The sequence below is a fragment of the Echinops telfairi genome, unplaced genomic scaffold (genome assembly GCF_000313985.2).
Source record: "Echinops telfairi isolate 266 unplaced genomic scaffold, ASM31398v2 ScPeMD7_3;HRSCAF=10, whole genome shotgun sequence".
Taxonomy (NCBI): domain Eukaryota; kingdom Metazoa; phylum Chordata; class Mammalia; order Afrosoricida; family Tenrecidae; genus Echinops; species Echinops telfairi.
Window position 1 is genome coordinate 37,532,446 of NW_022103899.1, and position 25,106 is coordinate 37,557,551.

At 39.4% G+C, this 25,106-nt stretch overlaps 1 protein-coding gene across 3 annotated transcripts in view; it reads right to left on the bottom strand.

The window, feature by feature from the left end:
* Positions 1 to 25,106, bottom strand: part of ERBB4 (erb-b2 receptor tyrosine kinase 4) — a 708,927-nt gene that overhangs the window by 175,708 nt on the left and 508,113 nt on the right. For all 3 annotated transcript variants that reach the window (XM_045295392.1, XM_045295397.1, XM_045295390.1), the window contains one exon: positions 12,668 to 12,853. In XM_045295392.1, the coding sequence (XP_045151327.1) occupies positions 12,668 to 12,853 (186 nt within the window). The remainder of the gene's footprint in view (positions 1 to 12,667; positions 12,854 to 25,106) is intronic.

Here is a 25,106-nt window from a genome sequence, read left to right on the forward strand (position 1 = left end):
TAGATATGCCCACTAAATAAGTGGAAGAGGACTTAATACTACCTGTTTTGGCACTGCATCCCTCCTAGGTCATTAACTACACAGAACCAAGTGTGTCTTCTGCAGAGGCATGTTGTAGAATGTCTCTATGAACATTTATGGAGGGTATCCTTTGAAGTAAGGTTCTGCCAAATGATCAATGCTGAGAAAAACCTTAAAATTCACAGTGACGTATGCTCAGTACAAGGCACAAACACAGTGAGCTAACAAGATGGTAAATGTCTGAATGTATCATGAATCACAAGATAGACTTAAGTACAATTAAAACAAAACAAAAACCTAGGGGTTAAATATAGTTATAAAGGGAATAGCATGCATTGTGATGATCAAACCGATCTATTTTTTTTTTACGGTCATTATATGAATCCACACATGCATTAGAGTTGCATTGAACACAAAGTCATAAATGAATGCATGTAGCACTGATGGGATCTGAATATGTCCTGAGGACTGTATCAATGTCTATATCCTTGTCCTCATATTTATGATAGTTATGCAATATATTTCCAATGCAAGGACCTCGGTGAAGGGTTCATGGAACCACAATGTTTCACAATTTAGTGTCACTCTAAAAGAAGGATCTGATGAAGGAACTGGTTATATGTGAAAAAAAGTAAATAAATGTTATATTTTCAATCCCACGATGGGCTTTCTATTTCCAGGAAATAACTTGATCTTCCTACCATCTGTTTTTCATATCTAAAGCAAAATGTGTGCCTCATTTCTCTGAATTACTGAAAACATGTTAAAATCTGTGAGAAAAAAATGACACTGCATTTATACATCTTAATGACCATGAATATACAGCCCAACTTTCTGAAAGAAATATCGTATGACTCATCTCCCTCTATAGGTTTTGAACCAAAAGCCACAGAGAGCAATAAACCAAATCTGCCAGTCCTGGTACTTTGATTGTGCATTTGAGAAAATCACAGTGCTTTAAAACTCTGCTCTAAGACCATGCTTCCCATCGTCATGACTAATAGATGCAACTGAGGGCACTTTCCACACATGCAGAACAATTTAATCCATGTGGACAGGTTAGTGTTCTCTCTTCTGACAGAGAACAAGTATATTACAGTGCAAACTCAGAAGAAATTAAATTCTTTCCTTTCTGCATACGCATGGTGGCTGAATGAAAACCTTTGCCATTTATAGACTAGAGTAACTTTACACAGCTGAATTAGAGCTTCTCAGCATGCCAAACAAAGCCACAGGCAAAGCTCGGCAAAGGGAAGCTTGCTATTTTATAGGTTAGGCAAGACAAAAACCTAAATGACTTTAAGAGACCTTCATATTTCATGCAAACTCCAGGAAATAATTAGGGCTTCAGTGCAAATCTGGGACCTGTGCTTTTGAAATGAGCTCAATAAACCTCATTTTCATCTGGTACCATGGAGATCCCCCTGTATCCCTCACGCCCCCTGATAGACGGTCCTCCTCTAAGGCAATGGGAATTGGGCGCATACATCAAAAGCCTGAGGTTGGTTCAGGGAGGGGATACACACGATGTAAATTCAACCAGGTGCTTCATCACCAATTTGGGACATCGCACCGTTACTAGACATTCTGATATAAAGATGGAGGGAAAAACTATTGGTGGAAAACGGAGAATACAAAAAGCCCTTGGAAGGTAAGCTAAAAACACCAAAAGGACATGGATATACCAATAAGCCAGCTGCCTCTCATTTGGCATTCTACAGCGATGGGAAACATCGTTAAACCATTTTTAAAAGTATCACAAGAGGTATCTGACCTCATCTTTAAGACCAATGTTCTCTAATACAGTAGTAATTATTTCACCAAAAGTACAAACAAGGGTCCGGAAGTACTGAGAAGTGGCACACAGATACACAGGGTGGCAGTTCACGCTCCACTTTGTCGTGAGCAAGCAGGGTGGCCTTGCGTGAGCTCTGCCGCTTGTTTAGACAACCGCTTCTCCATAAACAGCCCAGGCTCACCTCATGGTCTCAACGCTGTTCTCCCCCGAGGCCCTGGGGAGGCAGAGGATACTTGAAACCCTCTCAACCCCCTGTTTGCTGCCAAAATTATACTTCTTGTACTTGCTTGGATTTCAGGAAAGCTTACACACGAAAAAAACAAAAAAAACCAACCCAAGTTCATGGCTTAGGTGGGGGTGGGGAGTTTTCATTTTCTTCTTTTAATCACTAAACTATCTAATCTTCTGGGGCTTCTTGCTGTGTTACTTGGAGAGGCTTCCACATTCATTTGTTAAGATTCACCGCTTCTACTGACTTGAGTTCTCTCTGGGTTCCCATTCACCCCCTCATGATTTTCTTTCCTTTTTCATGTACAGCAAACTGATTTTTTGAGATATCAATTTGTGTTCCCCCCAACCCTGCTTTGAAACAAATAAGAAAGCCTGTGATTTTGCTCTAGGACTTCCCATCTTGAAACGGATTTTAAGCATTTTGTACCATAGGAACTAAACTTGTGATTTTGAGCGCTGGTTCCCGTGAGATATGTCCTAGTTCATTTTTGTTGTTGTTGGTTGAGAAATTGATGTATTTTCACCTGGCAATGGAATTGAGGGTGAAGGTGTAAGATGCAGAATTCATCAAGTTGCAGAAAAGCAATTAGGTTGCCCGAGACTGAAGAATGAAGGGACATGACCAGTGGCAATTCCAGAGGGGGATGAAGGTGGGGTGAGGGGGACCTAGGTGTCTACTCTCATTCCACACCTACAGAACGAAGCCTTCCATGGGCTAGTGCATGCACAAAGGCCTAGATCCTGGGGATGGAACATCTGGGCTGAGGAGTTGTGGGAATTTGCTTTGTCTAGCTTGAAGAGGACGGTCTAGGGCAGCAGTTCTCAACCTGTGGGTCACGACCCCTGTGGGGGTAAAATGACCCTTTCACAGGGGTCACCCAGTTCATAACAGTAGCAAAATGACAGTTATGAAGCAGCAAAGAAAATAATTTTATGGTTGGGGGATCACCAGACCATGAGGAACTGTATTAAAGGGTCACAGCATTAGCAAGGTTGAGAACCACTCATCCAGGGAATCAGAACATCTTTCTTGGATCATTTTATAGCCAGCCAATCCTGGACAAGTAAAGGAGGCCAGCAAAGACCACAGAGCGGATCCTCCAGGAGCCCCTGACACAGTAATATGCATTTATATTATACGCCTCGAAAAGGAGGAGACAATGATTTGCACCTTGTAATGATTCTGCATGCCTGAATGGGATTAAAGAGCTCTCTTTCTATCTGAGTAACCAAGGAACATCGTTCTGGAGCAATCTCAAAGGTCTGGAAAATATAGGTCCTGCCCACCAAGCAGAAGATGTATTTTTAACAGTTCTAAAACAGCCTTGTGGGAACTCCAAGTGGTATGATGAAAATCATTCCTGACCGAATCTGAGTGGCAAATCATCAAGCTGAAATTTTAATTTAGAAAAAAAAAATTCCGTGTGTCTGTTATTTAAGAGTAACTTAAGACAGTTCTACTTAACATGAAAGGTTGTATCCTTTCATCGTGCTATTCAATTTGTATGCTTCTCAACTAATATAAGAATTTGAACTATGTGAAGAAGAATAAGGGCATCAGGAATAGACAGCAGCAGCAGCAGCAGCCTGCAATATGCAAATAGCACCTTACTCGCTGAAAATGAAGATGACTTGAAGCACTCGTTGATGGATATCAAAATCTACATCCTTTGATAGAGATTACAACGCGACACAATGAGAGCAAATAGACTAACCTTTGGACCAATCAGCAACACGAATTAAAAAGGAAAAAATTGAAATTGTGAACCACTTTGTTTTACTTCAATCCACAGTCAGTACCCATGGAAATGGTAGTCAAGGAACCAAAAAATTCATGGCACGGGGAAAATCGTCAGCAAAAGAAGTATCTGAAGTATGAAAAAACGAAGATGCCCCTCTGAAGCGATGGCACACGTGTCTCCTCTCATAATATATCATGCAGAACCAGGTCACTAACTAATGAATACTGAAGGGAAATGGATACATTTGAATTATGGCTTTGGCAAAGGCTGTTGACCATATCATGGGCTGACAGAAGAACAAACAAATCTGTCTTGGAAGAAGTGTAGCCAGAAGCTCATTAGGAGTGAGGCTGGGAGCCACCTGCTTCAGGAGGAGCACAAAACGAGGAAGACCCTCCATGACATGGATTGACAGAGCGGCTGCAACAATGGGTTCAATCATCAAAATAACTGCTGGGAGGGTACAGGACCAGGTAGGATTTCCTTCTGTTTTACTCAGGGGTTCTATGAGTGAAAATCAATCAATAACATCAATGTTCCCACGGAAAGTCTAGTTCTCATCCAAAAAATTAAGACATTTGATTCCCAGTTCATGCATTTTACCTACATCAAGCATTCAGATTTAAATTTCACTTTAATTCATGCAGATGAAAATAGGTGAAAAGAATGAAAACTGGTGGCTTTCTGTCATTTTGATAGGTACTGCTAGAGAAAAATTAAAAAGAGGAGATAAAGGTAAAACTTCATGAAACATTCACCTCTATTCATGTGACTTCACATCTTAACACAGGCGGCTTCTCCACATCAGCCTCAGCTGTGGACATAACTGGAGACCTTGTTCTCTCAGCTTCACCCGTTAAACAAACTCCCACTCTTCTCTCAGGGAAGAAGAAGTTTCACAGAGACCTCAGCAAGGACCATCTAAAATTAAGGTTCCTAATAGAATTCTGGCTATCTTCAGTTAGGGATTTGACACTGACTAGGAAAATAATTTGGCCATAAATCAGAATGGAAAGTGAAAGGGGTAGGGCAGACAATTTAGAGAAGTTCTCAAATTGACCTAAGAATTATGGTATCCACTGGGACAACACACATTCTCTCAGAAAATGTGATGACGCACTGATATTATCAAAAGCATTATTATTTCTTTAGAGGGAAAATCTACACCTTAAGGAGGGACAATGGAAGTTCAAGCCCTAAAATGTAATTAATGCATTAAAATACAGGGAGTATGCCTCACACAGTGTTTGATCATGTTAGCTATAATTACTATTTTTTGACATATCATTAAGCTCTTCACAAGCATATCATGGTGCAATTATAAGTTGGTTATTTTATAGCACCACCCTCTCCCCTGTTTCATCAATAAAAACAGAATGCAATCAAAATGAAACTAGATATTGAAGCAATTATGATGACATCTTACTGGCTTTCAGGAGTCTCACTTAGTGGGAATTAGAAGCAAAGAAAACGAATCTTTTGTTACTGAAAGAGCTATTTACAAATATTTGTCTATACTTACACCATATTTACTCACATTTTACAGACATTTCTCAAATAATTCTGTTCCCTGGCTTTGACAACAGTAAGAGATGGGTTTTCAGCACCCATCATATTCTTGGAGCTGAGTCATGAATGTTTTTTACACAAACTATTTGTTTAATCTTCAAAAATCTCAATGAAATATGAATTAATTTTCCTCTTGCTGCTGTAACAAGTTAGCATCAATTTAGCAGCAGTGGTTTGTTCATTTATTTATTTTTTTTAGTGGCTTGAAACAATAAAGATTTATTCTCTTACAGTTCTGGAGGGTCAGATGGTCAAATGAGTTTCACTAGACTACAATCAATGTATGGGCAGGCATGAGTTCTGTATTAGTCTGGGTACTTTAGAGAAACAAATCCACGGAAGAGAGAATTTTATATAAAGGGTAAGTGCACATCAAGAAAATATCCCAACCCAGTGCTGTCCAAGCCCACAAGTTCAATATTAACCCATTAACCCATATGTCTGACACCAATCCACAAATTCCTCCTCCATCTCACAAAACACATGCAATGACACCGACTGCAGGAGGAAAGCCGAGTCAGTGAATGTGTAAGCATCTCAGTGCTGGCAGGGATCTCCACATGGCTGCTCCAGCACCCAGGACTGCATCAGGGTAGGTCCATGTGGCTTCTCCTTGGGGATGTCTTGCAGGAAGTGAACCTTGCCAGCTGAAGCAGGGAACTGGCTAAGGCAGCTGCACCCTGGTCCAACCATCACAAAGCAAGAGACCTGAGAACTAGAAAGGCGAGGCTCACTGAGCCATTTATCCCTCTGCCCTTCAATTAACCTCATGTGTTTATTGGCCAGGTTGGCACAATAAACTAACTACCTCAAGTTCCTTCTATGAATTGCAGGAAAGGATTTGTCTCCTTAGATATTCAAGTTTCTAGAGGCCACCTGTATGCTTCAGAATGAGGATGCTCCCTTGATCTTCAAAGCACAGCCCTCTTGCATTTTCTTCTGTCTTTCTATCTTTTCTATGTATATACCCTTTTTGCCACACTTCTGGGCCCACAGAGATAATTTAACATTGCCTCACCATCTCAAGATGCTTACAATCATATTGTAAAGTTCTTGTGCCACGTGAAGTACATATTTGCAGGGTCTATCATTTGCACGTTCTTGGGAACTTTTGAGGGGTCATTATTGAGCCACTATTCAGGTAGATACTATTACACTTCATTTTGTAAATGAGAAAAAATATTAATTATTCATTCAATTCTATATGTTGTATTCATTCACTATATTTATTCAATCTGTACACTGGGCAAATAACCCAAGAAGCGGGACTATAGGAAGAAGAATGTGGCATCAGGGCTAGAGGAAGGATCATTAACAACGTGCAAAATGCAGATCATACAACCTCACTTGTTTGCCAGCTCAATGTAAGGAGGACTGGAGGTACTTGCTGATGAAGATTAAAGACTTCAATATGGATGACAACTCAGTGTAAAGAAAACAAAAATCTTCCAAATTGCTAATTGACAACTAATGGACAACATCATGATAAGTGGAGAAAATTTTGACGCTGTCAAGAAATTCAGTTTACTTCAGTCCACAATCAATGCTCATAGAAGAAGCAATCAAGAAATCAAACGACCTATTGGATTGGGTATATTTTCTGAACAAGGCTTCTTTAAGGTGTTAACGAACAAAGATGTCACTTTGAGCACTAATATTTTGAATCCAGGCATGAGATTTTCAATTCTTTTGCGTGCACATAGAACCTGGATTATGACTATGGACGCTTGCAGGAGAATTGATACATTTGAATTACAATTTAGTGAAGAATATTAAAATACCAGAGATTGCCAAAGAACAAAGAAATCTGTCTTGGAGGAAGTACAACCAGAATATTCCTTAGAGGCAAGAATAGTGAGACAAGTATTTTGGATCTTTATCAGGAGAGACCAGTACTTGGAAGAGACATCATTTTAGTAAAGTAGAGATTAGCAAAAAGAAGGAAGATCATCAATGAAATACACTGACACTGTGACTGCAACTATGGGCTCAAATATAACAATTGTAGAAAGTTGCAGGACCTGGAAGAATTTTGTTTCACTGTATTTAGGGTCTCTATGACTTGGAAATAATTCAATAGTATCTAACAGCAAAGCTCACATTAAGAAACTAAAATTCAGTCAGCAACTAAAACCGAGTAACTTAGGTAACAGAATTGAAAATGTACCAATATTCAAAGGTAGATCTTTCTCACATACTGCTCTTGCTTCTTCACAATTTAGCTCTTGAAGTACAAAAAATGAGAAAGCGAGGGCTGACTTCTAAAAAGTAGACTGTATTTTCTTCAGTTGAGCTAAATATTTATTAAATAATTACTGAGTGACTACTCTATGCAAGCCCAAATTGTAGGTGATGGGAATAAATACGAATCCATCTCAAAGTAATCCCATCTCTTTTATCTTTTAAAACTTTAATATATATACAAAGTTTTAAAATATTATATATAAACTTTTAAAATAGAAAAGCAATGGGATTACTTAGAGACTGATTCATATTTGAATTTCACAACATTCAAATATATTTATATGAATTTTTGTCTCCAGGCCCAACCCCTCTTTTGAGTATCAAATTCAATAATCTAATGTGTCTCCTGTTCCTTGTCTGAACATACTTGTAACTTTCTAACCATGGAATGGCATTCTTGAATCCCTCTACAGACACGGTCACTCCTAAGCATTCCCTGGCTAAGAAAATGAGGCCACCATACTCCACCCCCGCATCATCCATTGCGACTTCACACCGAAACACTTTGAATTTTATCCTTAAAAAGATTTTTATTCTATCTATTCATCTTTATTTCCATTGCACCCAGCTTCTTAATTGGTATCTTGATTTCCCCCCAAAGACGTCTCCAAACACACTGATCTGACCCTTTGAGAACACCATTGGATTACATTACTTCCACGTTAAAACATTTCAAGAATTCCGAGCTGCATGTATTCTTAAACTATTCTACAGGTTATTACTCCATGCCCTGATCCGATTAGAACACATTGGAACCGTTGTCCTTACATAACGAGTAACAGAGTCCCTCTCATTCCACACATGGTCCAGTGTGAGTAACAAATTGCAAGGCTATCCGATGTCCAGACCTTGTCTGATATTCTCTTTTCCTTAAATCTTCCCATAAACGTGTGTGTCTTGCTTCAGTGAGTTTTTTCCCTAAGTAACCCATGAAATTATTTTTGTTCTTTAAAGTAGGAGCCACCCTGTTTATACTTGTTTTATTTATTGACTGTCTGTTCAACAACAAGAGAACCAGGGCTAATGACATCAGTCTTCAGGTGCCGTGGAGTCCATTTTGACTCACGGCGATCACGTGACACACGGTAGACCTGCCTCATAGGGTTGTCTTGGCTGCAATCTGCACAGAGGCAGACTGTCAGGTCTTTTTCCTGTGGAGTTACTCGGAGGATTCTAACAGCCACCCTTCTGGTTAGCAGCCAAACACTTAATCACCGTGCCCCGAGGGCTCCTATGCCCATGCTATTTATCTTCATATTCCTTAGTCAGCATTGTTTCCGACACATGGTAAATTCCCAACAAATATTCTTTTTGAAGAGTTGTTGACAAACTAATCCTGCCATGAAATCAGAGACAGATTTTCAAGACCCAAACTAGTCCCAAAGTGAAAATAGAGAGAAAGGGGTGTGTTTGGAAAGGCTTGACAAAAGGAGGCAGCCCAGTCACCTCTGATAGATGAATAAGAACATACAGAGTGAATCAAGAGCTTGATTCTAAGAAGAGAAAATAGCATATGTCAAGGCAAAAAATGTATAACATGAGAAATCAAAGCAGTTTCCATTGTTAAAGTATACAGTCTTATTTAAGTGATATCTTAATGCCCTAAAATCTTGAAGGACAAAATTAACTGTAGAAATTATTGAATGAAATATATAGAGCACTAAGAAATTTAAAATTTAGCTTTGTTTTCATTTATAGTCCTATGATGATTTACTAGAATTCTGATTATATATTTATTACACATAAATTATAGAAAGACTTAGATAAATAAATCAGGTTTGAAGACTGTCATTCAAACTTTATTACGGTAAGGAATCCTCTCAGTTGTTTTTATGACTAAATATTTACAAAATTAAAGTAAAAGATCCATAAGGAAATTATATTTAGATTTAGAATAGACAAAATGAGTTTGTCACTTAACATTTTTCTGTTGTTTTAAAGAATTATATAAAATTTCTGCTTTAGGTAATTTACCATTATATATTCTAGATTCAAAAGAAAGAGGTCCACTACTAAATTACCATTTTGACATTTATATTATAAAATGAAAAGATGAATATGTGGATATGTAAAATTTAAAGCATCCTTGTTATATAGTTGGATGTACCTAAGAGTTGAAATAGTGGATTAAAATTCTTCTTGACCTTATTCTTCAAAAATAAAGATTTAGAGTAAGGCACTAGGTACAGACACTCTTAAACGGCTCCTTTGAACAGAAAGCATGTCTACCAGAGTTGGCACAGTGATGGGTGACAGCACATACATGCTTTGTTTAGTACCCAGCATGCTGCAAACATTTGAGTCGAGATTTAAATTTTCACATAATTGCAGAACCTCTGACAAATTAGAAAGCCAAGCTAAACTTAAACCCACCCCCCACCACCCGCCCAAACCATAGTGCTGTTGGAATGAGTAGTTGTTCTCTAATTCATTAGAGAAATCCGCCCTCTGTACCACATACACTTCCATAATTCGCACTCCATGTGAGACCTCTTTGCGGTTAGGGGCCTTCAGTTGGTCTCTGACCTATGGTGACCCCTAGACCACAAAACAAACCACCGCCTGCCTCTGTGACATCCGCAGGACTGTTAGGGTTGAGACTATTGTGGCAACCACGGTGTCAATTCAGTAAGACCTGCTGCCAGATCAAAAATGTCTGTCATTAAAGAGCAATGGAAAATTATCAAAATTCCTGGAATTTAATAATTTGTAATAATAACAGGGGAAAAATACAGTCTATTTTATGAAAGTCATTTATAACAGAGATGTGGACTTTTAACCTTTTCTTGCTTTGGTTTTGTTTATTTATTAAATATTATTCCAAAACAACAACAACAAAAAACCCTCAAATTCAGTATAATAATTATTTTGGTCAATGCAACATTAATGACATCTGGTCATTGTAAAATTCATGACATAATTAATTGAAAATGTTTACATCATGTTAAATAGAGCATAAATATATTTATGCATAAGTATATGCATGCATCTATAATGTTTTGTTAGGTACCCTGAAGTTACTTTCCCATTCTAGTCACCTCTGCACAGCAGCATGAGGTACTGCAGGTGCTGTACCATTCCCACCACACCTGCTCTGTGTGTCCTTACAGCTCATGGAGCCTCTTCCCCTTTTCATTGATCCAAGATTTTCATGCATGATCACCTTCTCCAGGGATAGATACCTCCCGATAACATGTCCAAAGTACGTGAGACAAAGCATAACTACATTAGCTTATAAAAAGTATTCTGGTTATACTATTCCAAGTCAGATTTATTAACCACATGGCAGCAATTTTCTCCCCAGAATTGAACAGCCCGTTCTTTCTTCATTCCTGTTTCATTGATTATGCAAAGGCCTTCGGCCCTGTGGATCATAATAAACCACGGACAACACTGAGAAGAATGGAAATTCCAGAACACTTTATGTGCTTAGGCTGAACCTTTACATTGACCAAGATGCAGTCCCTGGAACAGAGCAAGAAAGTGCTATGTTGTTGGAAATCAGGAAAGATGTGTAAGGGTTAAATCTTATTCAATATGTGGTGTAGTGGTTATAAGTTGGGTTGTGATCTGCATGTTTGGCAGTTCAAATTGGCTTCTCACTCCTGTCATCAGATATAGTTTCAGAAACCCACAGAGGGTCCTTATGAGTCACCATTGACTGGATGGTGGTGGAGTTTTTTGTTGTGTTCATTTTATGCTGAACAAAGAAAGTTTGAAGCTCGGTTACATGAAGAAGAATGCAGCTTCAGCATTGATAGAATGCATATTAACAACCTGCAGTATGAAAATGACATGTCCTTGCTTGCTGAGAGCAAAGGAAACTTTAATCACTTGCAGATGAAGATAAAGGACGCACCCTTCAGGATTGATTGCACCTTGGTTTAAAGCAAACCTAGATCTTTAACAACTGGACATTTGTCAAGTAGTCACTTTGCCTGGACCCACAGCAATGCTATTGAAAACAGCAATTAAGAAATCTAAACAACATATTGCATTGGGCAAATCTGCTTCAAAGACCTCTTGAAAATGCATTGAAGAGCTACGATGGTGCTTCAAGGACGAAAGTGCCCCTGACTCAAGTGTTGGTGTTTTCAATGGCCTCATACCCAACTGAAAACTGGACATTGGACCAAAAGAGAATTGATGCCTTTGAATGATGGTGTTGACAAGGAATATTGGAAGTGGCATGGACTGTAAACAAGAACAAACAAAACTGTCTTGAAAGAATTACAGCAAGAATTTTCCTTAAAAGGAAGGATGAAAAGACTTGTTCTCGAGTACTTTGGACCTGTGATCAAGACAAGCCAGCCCCTGGAAGACAACATCATGCTTGGTAAAGCAGAATGCCAGAAAAAAGAAGACCCTCGATGAGATATATTGATATAGTTACTCCAACCATGAGCTCAAACATAACAATAATCAGTAGGAGTGAGAAAAATCTCGCAGTGTTTGGCTCAGTTGAACATATGGCCACTATTAGTCAATGACACCTCAAAACAGTGTTACAAATAAGCCAAGCCAACCTCAATGGCTCTGAGTTGACTCTGACTCGCAGTAACCCTATTTAGCAGAGTAGAGCCATTCCTTAGGGTTTGGGCCCTGTGGGCACAAAGTCTTCCCTTTCTCTGTTGGAGCTGCTAGGTTCTTCCTGATAACCTTGTGCTTAGTAGCCCAAGGGATAACCAATTCTTACGAACTGGTATGACCTTGTGCTTGGCAGCCCAAGGAATAACCGATAACCAGCAAGGCTCTATGGCATATTCAGCATTCTTTTCCAATTCTAGAATTAAAACCCATCAGTTCTTTTGTGGTCTTTCTTATTGTAGTTCAGCTTTCATATGCTTATGAAGCGATTGAAAAAAACCCAACATGGTTTGAGTCAAGTGCACTTAGTGCTTAAAATGACATCTTTACATCTCAATATTACCTGATTACCTATATTTCAATATCAGCCATCATTTATGTTATTTAATAGGTGAAAGGCTTCATCTGCTATTTTAGTTCAAGCGATCTATATCCAGAAATGTGTTTTTTTTCACCGAAAACAATGAGCACTTACCTTAGCTATCTGGACACACCAGTTAAGCAGCAGCTGTGAACCAATGTTATCCTTGTGTTCATGGACATAATCCAGGAGGCAGCCATGGGGCATAAGCTGAGTAACCAGCTGAATGGTTGGGCTCAGGCACACACCAAGTAATCGGACTAGGTGTGGATGGTCCATACTTGCCATGATCAGAGCTTCCTGCCAGAACAAAAATATATATAAGGTCATGAGTTCATCTCAGAGTTTTTGCTTTATGCTAATGATAGTTAATGATATTGAAAATATACTTTCATTTAATGGAAACTGTGAAAAATAAAGACATTACTGTAACTATTACAAAGCCACTTAGTTCCATGAAATAAAATGACATCAATGTTTTTATGTAGATTACACTCAAGGGTATCATAAAGTGACTCTTTATAAAGTTAATAGAAATATTTTCTTATATATACCATGGAAATATTATATTTTACTTATTGCTAAGTACATGGAAACTGAGTCCCAACTTACATTATGGAATCTTTACACTTTGACCTTTCTTTCTAAAGTAGAAATAATCTATACAAACACATTTGTTTGCAAGTGGGGTTAGGGAGCTACCTTTTTGAAGACATGCATAATTGGTGTGGAGTTTGACAGCATGCATGTAATGTGTATAAGTAATGCACAAAGTGCAATTTTTATACAATTTTTTAAAGGCCCATGGTGAATTTATATGGAAGATGAGTTATTCTTATATTTCCCCCTCCTGATTTAGCCTCTTCTTTATTTCACCTCATTTTGGAAACTCTAAGTTACACCTTATTCTTAATATTTGAAAGCTTGGTCAGATTATATTACAAAATGTTTACTCAAATTTTCTCACTTTCATAAAATGAATAAAATTGAATTTTTACTTTCCTATCAGAATCAAAACTACTTTTGAGTAAGAGAGATACAATATGGAGATTATGGTTACTTAGCAAGTATTGGAAAAAAAAATCGACTCTTGCTGCCATCATGTCAATGCTGACCCTAGCGACCATCTGGGGGTTTTCAGAAGTATAACTGTGGGAGCAGAAAGCCAAGTCTCTATCCTGCATAGCCACTGATTGCAAACTGCTGGTCATGTAGACTGCAGCCCAAAGCATGACCACTACACCACCACTGACGGTAGCCTGAAATAAAATGCTACTTTAAGTGTTTTTATTATACCTTGAAAGATATATGGCAATAAAGGATATATTTAGGGCTTCTCTTGTGGTTTGATATATGATATTTTGTATGGATAATTAAGGAAAATAATGTTAATAATGGTAAAATTTTTCTTTTAAAATTATTCATATCATCAATTATGTAGTATGCTTATCAATGATATTTAACTGAAAGTATAATCACAATGAAACAATAAAATTATCTATATTGTGGACACTCTGAAAATTAAATTAAAAATATCAATCGATGAGAGGGAAGAAGGCAGAGGGAGGGAGTTAGCTAAAGTTCATGCTATGTGTTGAATTGCCTCCTGTAAAAATCTCTACTGTAAATCTAACCCCTACATGTAGTTAGAATCCCTTTTGGGAATGGGATTTTTGTTGTTGTCATCTTAACAAGACAGCATTGGTGCAATGTTTGCTTTCATTTAATGTTTTTCAGATATACAAAGGGCAAAGGAGCTTTGGAGAAGCAAGGAAACCAAATCTAATTTATTGCTATTGAGTCGATGTCCACTCACAGTGACCCTATCAGGCGGTTTAGAACCACACCTATGACTTTCTGAGATTGTAACTGCTTACAGTGTAGAAAGGCCTGTCTTTCTCCCCAAGAGACAAGCAGAGATGGGGGAATATAGACTCCAGGCCCCATGAAGCTGCCTAAAGAGCCAGGGATCGATACTCAAACACAAAGACCATTCCCAGAGTCAACAGGATAGAAAGACCCCCCTAGGGCTGAAGTCCCAATTTAGACTTCTAGCCTCCCAAACCATGAGAAAACCCACTTTTGTTCATTAAAGCCACCCACTTGTGCCATATATGTTACAGCAGCATTAGACCTGCTCGTGAATTCAGTCGCCAACTGCAAGGCCAGCCATTCTAAACCACCAGCCCCATAAAGAGTTACAGACCTGGAAACTTACAGGGTCAGGTCTACCCTGTCTTATGGGGTCATTGTAAGTCAGAATTGACTCAATGCAGCGGATTTGGTGTTGGTTTGAGATAACAAAGAGACAGAACAATGATGGATCTTTGAAACCTGCACTGAAAACAACAAACAATAGCTATAAGGTAATTGCTTGGGAAGACTGGGGAAATGTGAATATAGACTATACCTTATGTTACATTTCAGCAATATTAGATCATTGGAAGTAGTTACGGTGACTTAGTGTCATAGAAAATGTTTTTTATTCTTTAGAGGTCCGGAACAAAATGAAAAAAAAGAACCTGGTTGAAAACTGCCTTCAAAAGAACTAATGAAAAAGAGAGAGACTATGTGTACAGGCAGAGGATAGAGAAAATAGACATATGAACATATATGCAAAAACAAACCAAACCCTCGAGTAATTTCGGACTCAAAGTGACCCTGTATAGGATTTCTGAGACTGTAAATCTAAATGGGAGCAGACAGCCTCGTTTTTATGGGACTGCTGAATTTGATCTGCCTACCTTGTTTCGTAGGCAGCCTAATGCTTATTTAGTAACCTAAATAAGCTTATTAATTAGAAGCCTAATGTCTATTCCACAGCACCACAAAGGCTCCTTATGCACATATAAGTATATTCTTAATAAATTCACTAAACTGAATAATAGAAGAGTATTCACTGTATTGTCATTGAACATTTTTGGGTAGCTTTCTCATTATTCAAAGCAGAATGCTAAAGACAAAAAATCAAAACAAAAACAAATCTATGAGCTTCTAATTACGATGATATACCAGACTGAGTATAACACTCACTTCATTTTCTCTCTGTCCCACTATATGGACAATGAGGGAATTACAAAGACACCAACAACGGCCGAGGGGACAATAAAGAGAATACAAGCAGTATAAGAAGCGCTTTACTTGTAGCACCTGACTTGGCAAGCATACAAAATACAAACCCTACACTAGTAAGGGAGAAACCAGGAACCAGCCCAGTTTCCCCAAAGGTGTGTGCCTCCAGAGGCTCAGGTAAAGGTAGCCCCACAGGCTACCACATATGGGGGGGTGGGGTTGGAAGAAGTTGTCATTGTACATGTTTGAAAGGTAATGGTCAGAAAACAGTGAAAGCCACACTCGGACCCCCAATAGTGGCAAAGTACAGGATGTGGAAACCTGAAAAATTAAGGCTAGACTACGTAAGTGTGTTATTAAGGTTCAACTACAAAGTGGCTTGACGGCACCAAACACCGGCACTTGGTCATCGAGTCACGGTTAGAATCCGTTCAAGGGCAATGTGCTGCTTTGTTTGGATTTGACATATGAAGTTGTTTTTGTCATGCTGCCCACCGGGGATTTCCAAGGAGCTGAGAGTGACTGTGTTCCATGGGGAGGCTGCTGTCTTTAGTGATTATTCTGGTAGATCTCTTCGACTTCTCCATCTATTAAAATCTTTAAACTGTGGTAAATATATATACACAACAAAATTTGTCATTTTATAATATGGTTGGGTTAGTTATATTTACAATGTTGTCCAATCATCATGCCACAAAGAAATTTGATACTCATTAAGCATTCACTCCTCATGTCCCTTCTACCTCCCAAGCCAGGATAACTGACCCCACTCTCTGTTGTCATGCTTTTGCTTACCTGAGACATGTCAGTGGGGTCATGCTATACATGGCCTTTTACACCTGACTTAGTTCATGGAGCATTCTATTTTCAATGTTTACCCATGTGGTATGATCATTTGGGATTACATTCCATTTCAAACAATTCTCCCCTCAGATCCTGTTCTGCTTACCCAGTTGTGTATTGGTGAACTACTTGACTACTTGCACTTGAAAGCTCTTTGGGGGATATTGTTAAACCGCCCCGCCCCCACGCCTCCACCACACACACACTAATATTGTGGAGACATTGTGTTCAGACGGGGCCTCGTCATTCGTGGACATGGTCTCTGATGGAGTACACAGAACGCATCCGGCCTGAGGCCAGTGTGCTGCTTTCTGAGTAAGTGAGAAAAGAAGGAAGCCAAGGCCCGCCGAAGACCTAGGTGTGGACAATGGTGTTAGCTTACCTCAGGGGGCTTTTTGCTCCTGAGCCTGAAATCACTGTGTCTTGAGGAGTTTCCAGTAGTGTTTAGCGTCTTGCTCAGGAGCCTCTCCCCACCCCCACATACCACAGAGATGAGACAGAGGAGAAAACAAAAGTTTCTTTTTCTTTTTTATTGGCAGCTCTGGTAGCACCAAGGGGCACTAGCAAGGCCTCGGTCCCCTCATGTGGTACCAGTCAGCAGTGGGGGTGGGTAGAACCCACTCCAGGGTCTCAGAGAAGGGAACCAGAACACAGGGATGGCAGTCGGTCAGAAATGACATCTTAGATATGTCACCGGGTGACTGCAACTTGGAGACTGGCTTACGGGCACGTAGGGTCTTGACACTTCTAAAATATTTGGGAACACTTCTTTGGGTACAGACATTTTGGGATAATCAGAGAGAAAAAAAAAAGCCAGAAGTACAGGCTATTTCTATTCTATTCGCATGGCCCTAACTGACTTTATAGGTAGAAATATTTCCTCTTTAAGCAGACTAAGTTCATTATTTTCAAGTCTTTCTGACTCAGACAACTCTACCAGACAGGGCAGAACTGCCCCAGAGGGTTTCCAATGTAGACTGAATGTATAGAGAAGCAATTGACCACATCTTTCTCCCATGGGGATCTAGGTGTCCACACCGCTGCTTTGTAGCCACGTGCTCATCACTAGGCCACTGGAGTCCTGTGACTTATGAACTGCACATCTCAGTAGATACTTGAAATAAAGAAAATCATTGCAGTTACATAGGCTCCTTAGTGGCATGGTGCACTACAAACCAAGCTGCTGTACTTAGAAAAAAAATTAATCTGTCTCCTCTAGCAAAGATTTAAAGTTTCAAAATCTCACGAGGGCAGTTCTACCCTGTCCTCTTGGTTGCCACGAATCAATCAGAATCAATTCAGTGGCTGTGAAAATTGGATATTGAGTTAGGAAGACTGAAGAAAAACAGATGCATTTGAATTCTTATGATGGCGAAGAATATTGAAAGTATCATGGAGTGCCAAAAAAAACCCCAAACAAATCTGTTTTGGAAGAAATACATCCAGAATGCTTCTCAGAGGTAAGGACAATTAAGACTTCATCTTAAGTACTTGGGACATGTTGTCAAGAGAGACCAGTCCCTGGAGGAGGGCATCCTGCTTGATGTCAACTGGAAGATGTATGAAAGTGGAGTGGGGAAACCAGCCTGTCAATCAGAGTACAGCCTGATGGCGCCTCCCTGGGGATGTGGCCTGCTCATAAGGAGGACCCTAGGAACCTCTTTGTTTCTCTACCACCCCACCTTACTGTTGCTTGGACTCTGGTGTCCACCTTGAGTGTGCTGCTGCCCTGCCAAGTTTCCACTGGCCTTGGATCCACATGATGCTGCCACCGCCTGGGAACTTCCTGCTTCTGCATTCCTCTGTGTGGCTGTATGAGTCTGAAGAGGGACTGATGGACTAGTGTTGGACTTACGGACTGGAGTTTTACTGAGCTGTGCTATATAACTACGTCTTGATATAAAGCTTTCTTATACGTCTAGCTCTTGGTAAAGTAGAGGGACATCCAAAAGGATGAAGATCTTTGACAAAATGGATGGATATAGTGGCTACATCAGTGAGCTCAAATGTAAGAACAACTGTGGATATCCCTACCCTCACTGAGATGCTTCCACTACCACTGGATCCACAAGACTATCCACTCACTAGCTTGCAATCTTCCTGTATTTGGCGTCATTGCATGTTTTGTGTGAGGCTGAAGAGTATTTTATAGATTGATATTGGACATATGGGCTAATATTGGATTAATGAACTTGAACTAGACTGGGCTGGGATGTTTTCTCAATATTCAGCTGTTCTTGTATATAAAGTTCTTTCTTATACACATTTGAGTGTCTATGAATTTGTTTCTCTAGTCAACCTGGACTAACACAATATTATATATGAACAGATTTTTTTCCCCTTCGACAACTCAAGGAGCCATAATATTTTCACTCTAAATATGCATCTGAAAAGTTTATATATGAGGAATGTGAAAAGAGTCACATGAAAGTTCTCCTTTAAAAAATCTATTAGTAAGTCCTGGCAAAAAAGCTGGGCTTGTATTAAGGAAAATTGCTCATCACACTACAAAAAGTATTTGAAACCAAATTGCAGAGTATTTGCATAATAGTTCCCCTTTTTTTGAGAAAGAAAAGATGAACAAGGCACTAATTGTAGGTTTTATTTTTTCATGAAGGAAATAGCAGATGGCTCTTTTGGGAGATAGGGGAATTGATAAAGAAAAGGGGATGTGGATTCATTTAGAGTGATGAGTGGGATGGAAAAGGAAAAAAAAAAGAACCCAATATTTTAATCACGGAGCGTTGGGTTTCAATAAATCACTCTGTGTTAAAATTAATAATGCCCTCTGCTACCTATCTCTGTGTGTGGTCTCATCGAAGCAATTTTGAAATTATTGCGTTGTCACTAGAAAACCCCACTGAAGGCAATTGGAATAAATACAAATTGACAGGTAAATTATCCACATTTCAGACATTCAAAATAGTCACCCTCTGTTTTCCTTTTTGCATCATAAGTTTGTTTTCTTTGTAGGTGAATTAAAGTGTTTTCTCATTGACAGAAGGAAAGAAGGTAACAGGTGCTACCTGGGAAACTTGAAAGCATGGGCATTTTTCTTTATAATGAGGTCTGGGTTGCATAGAGCATTTTTTAAAAAACTACCGAGGGACTATCAGGGCAGAGACAAAAGTTCTCTGAAGCATGTATGCCATTAGTCTCCAGCCATATGCTATCTGTCTCTCTAGTTCAGTCTGAAGGGAGGACATTTCTGTACAATAATGAAAGCGAGCAAGACCATTTGTCACATTAAGGCATCATTTTGCCCAGTTTTCATAAGTTTATATGTTGCCACTTAAATTTGTTTTGTTTTGTTTTTTCCCCCCGCTTATCTTGGACCACACTTTCTTAACAATGAAGCAAAAAGAAGCCTGGCCAGTACACACTGATGGGCGATTCTGAGTTTTAGAAAATGCTAACTTCACTCTTTTATTATGTCTATGGGCCATTAATCCAATACCCTCCAGCTGAAACTGGGGGGAAAAAATCTCATCACATCAGGGATTCAGGAGATTAAAAAGCAAGATTGAGAAAGAGAAAAGATACACCATGAATGCCGACATCTACCACGGCACTCAGGCAGCTGTCAGCAGATCTGTGAAGACGGACAACCAATGCTGCCCCTCGGGATTGCGAGGGTGATGGTGATGAAGAAAACAAAGAAGATAATGATGATGGCAGGGATGAAAAATAAAATTACTGGTGCATGATAACGTTTTACAAACCTGCTTTGCTGCAGATGGTACCCAGCTAATAAAATAAAAAAAATCTGCATCTGTTACTTCATGTCTAGAATAAATAATAATTTTCTTGTGCAAGTGGGTGAACAGCGATTGGACAGGGTGAGTTAATATACCTTCAGTTAAAGCTCACTGCTCAACTACATAGGGCTCAATAGTTGACCCCACTTTCCGGTTCCTGATAGCATTTTTGTGTGCTTCAACACTCAAAATTACCCTCCTGAAATGTGGACGGAAATACTTTTTACGTTTCCATTTCACATCATTCGCCCTTAAGTGGACGTAGCTTAGATTGGAACATTACTGACATTTGCTGCACAATAAATATCTTTGTGAGGAAGCACCAACAAGTTAGAAGTTTATTTTCTTATCACATCCTCATCCTACCTGAAATCCTACTCCCACCGCCATCTCTTGGTTACACTGAATTTTGTGCTATACCTATAATAATTACCTATGCTTGTAGTTATATATTCACTCCCTTTAAACCATCTACTGAAGTTCTGCTCCACCTACTGAAGTTCTGCTATGGGCTTGGCACTTTGGATGAAGCTGAGCCTAAAATATTGTTGCTACCCCAATGGAGCTTACATTCTAGTGAGAGAACCGAAAAATAAACTAGAAAATCCAAACCAAACATATAAATATTAAAAATGTTATGAAGGGTTATGGAGAAAACATACAACATACTACAGTAAATACTAAGAGGGTCATTGCAGAGTTACTTTAAACACGGGATCAGGAAAGGTATCTTGCGATTGAACTATGATAAAAAGCCAGGTATAAAAAGACTGAGGTTGTTGCTATCAAGTCTGTTTGGACCCAGAACAGCACCACGCACAAGAGAATAGAACAGGAGCCAGGCCCGCGCCATCCATCCTCACGATCATTCCTAGGGGAGATCACATTGTTGGAGCCACTGTCAATCCAGCATCATGAGAGCCTTCCTATTTTTCGCTGTGCATCTACTTTACCAAGCATGATGTCTTTCTCCAGGGACTGGTCTCTCCTGACAGCGAGGAAAGAGTTCATGGGGAAGGAATGAGGGTGATGTGCTAAGCTATGAGCATATGATGGAAGCTCACAGAAGCAGAAGCGCTTGGAATCACAGGGTTGCAAAGGCACGAGATTAGAAATGTAGTCATGGGTCAGATCATCTACGACCTAGCTGTCTTTAGAAGAAGGATGAATTTGTTGGGTTTTTTTTTAATTAGTGCCAAGTTTGTTATGCTTAATTTACTTTCTATTCTATCTGAACTCCTATGTTAAACATTAAAATAAAGGATTACCATCACCATATAATTTTCTTTTCTTTGAAATTCTATTCCTGTTCTTTCATATTCAAAGACTTTTGCCATAGACATTCTCAAACTTTCAAATGTTGTTAAAAGCTTGAATTTATGAGGATTTCATCTAAATCTTTAGAATGTTACTGCAAAGGCAGCCATGCATTTTATCTTTTAATTTTTTATTGACTCATCATGATACTTGCTATCACCCATATCTCAGGTTGTGGGGGCTGTCCTTCAAAATGGTTATTATATGGAGTATCCTCTTAATAGCTGCATGAGCTCCTTAGAAGAAAGATGGGCAAGACGCGTTCTTACCTACTTAGGACATCCAGAGACAGTGCTTAGTAAAGTAGAGGGGAATGGAAAATAGGGAGGCCCCAGAGGGTCTGTACTGACACAGCGGTTGCAACAAGGGCTCAAGCATAGGAACAATTGCAACCATGGGGCAGGACCAGGTAGTGTTTTGTTGGATTGTGCAAAAGGTTGTTATGAGTCGGCACTGACTCTATGGCACTCAACAACAACTCCATGGCAAGAGCTGACTCTATGACTCTATGGTATCTTCCAAGTCTGTCCCCATTACTATTTTATCACTGATGTCAATTTACCATCACTCCTTATTCACCTTACCATCCAGTCTATTTGTTGCACTTGTGCCTTAGAGGCAGTTTCGACTCACAGTGACCCCACTTGCAACATAACCAAATACGGCTGAATCCTGCGCCATCCTCACAGCCATCGCCATATCTAAGTCCTGTGGTGGAATCAGCTTATCGATGCACCTTTCAGGGTTTTCTTCGTCCATCGCCCAATAATTTATAAAACATGTTTTCCTGCTCAGAAACTGTTTCCTCCTGATAAGATGTCCACGTTTTGTGAGATAAAGCCTTATCATTCTTGCTTCCTCAGAGCACTCTGACTATACTTCTTCCAAGACAGGCTTGTTCCTTTATCTGGTAGTCTATGGTATAGTCAACATTGTTTGTCAACATCATAATTCAAATGCATCACACATTCTCCACTTTTCCATTTTTATTATTCAGCTGTCACAGGAATATGTTGTTAGTTGGTTCCAATTCACAATGATTCGATGAAAAACAAAACACAAAACGATGCCCAGTTCTCTTCCATGTTCACAGTCATTCCTGTGTTGGATTCCCAGGGGGCAGTCGCTGCACCAAAGCAACTGATGGAGGGACTTCCTTTTTGCCCACTGGGTATCTGACCACACACAATGACTTTCTTTAGGGACTGGTGCCTCTTGATGCCATGTCAAAGAATGGAAGAGGACATCTGACCGCTGTCCCTTTTCAGGAGCATCTGACCATACGTCTTCTAAGACAGACGTGTTCATTCTTCTGAAAGTCCACGGTACATTGAATATTCTTTGCCAACCTCATAAGACAAAGGCATTGATTTTCTTCCAGTCTCTCTTGATCAGTGTCCAACTTTCATGAGAAAGCATATGAAGTGATTGAAAATGCCACAGTTTGGTGAACCTCTTCTTTACTGAGCACGGTGTCTTCCTCCAGGGACTGGTCTCTCCTGACAACATGTCCACAATATCTCAGACGGAGTCTTGCCTTGCTTGCCTCTAAGGAGCATTCTGGTTGGACTGCTTCAAAGTTGCTTTTTGGAAGTCCATGGTCCATTCAATAGTCCTTGCCTGCACCATTATTCAAACACAATGATTCTTCTCCTGTGTCTGATTTTCACATACTTACGAAGCAACTGAAAATAGCCTTTAGTCAGGCACAGCTTAGTCCTCAAAGTAACCTTGCTTTTCAGCACTTTAAAGTGGTCTTGGCTAGCAGAGTTCCCCACCAAAATGCTTATTGGATCTTTTGACTATTGTTTCCATGAACATTGATTGTGGATCCAAGCAAGACAAAATCCCGGACCACCTTGAACTGTATTCCATTTATCATGATGTTACCTATCGGTTCGGTTGTGAGGATTTTAGTTTTCTTGACATTGAGTCGTAATCCGTCCTGAAGGCTGCAATTCTTCATCAGCAAGGGCTTCAATTGCTCCTCACTGGCAGCAAGCACCTCTGTGCTGTGTCGTCTGCAGACCACAGGTTGTTAGCAAGCCTTCCTCTGGTCCTGATGCAGCATGCTTCTTCATCTTATGGACAGGTGATCAGGGCTTTGCCCCCACCACTGTGCTTCATTCTGAATTTTCTTCTATTCTTTTACATTGTTCCTCCAACTCCGCCAAGATTGAAAAGAAATTTGCACAACTCTAAGAAATAGAATTGTCAAGAACGCATGGAAACAGTTGCAAACTGTCTGTGGGTTGTCACAATTTGATCTATCACAAGCAGTGTGACTGACACGTTTTTATTCTCAACATAGAAAACAAACCCAGCATCACCTTGTCAGAATGATCAGCACCCTCACCAAAATGCGACTGATACTGCACTTACTCCTGTAATTTCAATTGTCATCGCTGAGCAGGAAATAATGGGTGTTTATATATATATATGTATCTCATGGCATCGATTGCATTTTATTAGAGTTATCAGTGAAACATCTGGCATGTTTAATGATTCCTCAGAAAGCAATAATAGAAAGTGAATATATTGATTGCACTATCTCCAAATACCTGTAGATGCTATGGTTCATCGTAAGGGTATAATGGAATTTTAAGAATAAATGAATGACATCTTTATTATAACTTCCCTTCCTACCTTCCCTACCCAGAAAATAATCTACATTTCAAATGCCTTTTAATCATCTTGTCATAGATTTTTATACTGGATATCAAAGTTAACACTCAGTAAAGTATTCTGCCCAGACTCTCTTGGCTACTATAATGCACTAATTTTGCAAATTTCATGAAAAAAAATCTAAACTTTAAAATCTTTGTATTTGTATTTGGTAATCTCTTTTTCATTCTAATCCATGTCTAATAACATCCAAGTCCCACTATTGAATACCTCAATGTGGATTTATTATACATTATTGACTGTCATTGAGTAGATTCTGACTCGTAGCAACCAAGAGAATAAAGTAGAACTGATCCTTTGGCCTTTCTAGGCTTACATGTGGGTTCAAACCAGGGTCTTTATATTTACTATTTCAGAGGGTAACTTACTATGCAATCAAGACTCCTGACTCCGACTTAACTAAATCCAGGTCACATTATTCTTGCAAAATATTTGTTTATTTTTAAAGGGGAAATTAAATATGTTTTTGCTTTAGCTCCCCCTCTACCATTACCACATCCCCTTTCCCCACAAGCAAACAAATAAAACAAGCCATGACATTTCTTGGAGTGTCTCACATAGAGCCTTAGTGTTCTAAATAAATGTTTAATTGAAGCTGATATGGCCAATATTGCCAACATGTTTATAATAAAACGTTTAGGCTATGTGCTAAACAGTGACTCTACTGATCCATCCGATTGAATGATTCTATTTATCCCCACAGATACAGTCCCCATCCCATACCACTGTGCCCTGTACCCAATGAAACCGAGATATGATCACATAAAGCTTTCATCGTTCCCTGGATTTCAATTGCTTTTTACCAAGGAGAAGCCAGAGCAGCAGATTGAAGGGACAAGAGAGTGAGGCTGGTATTTAATCTGCAGCTCGCTAGCCGC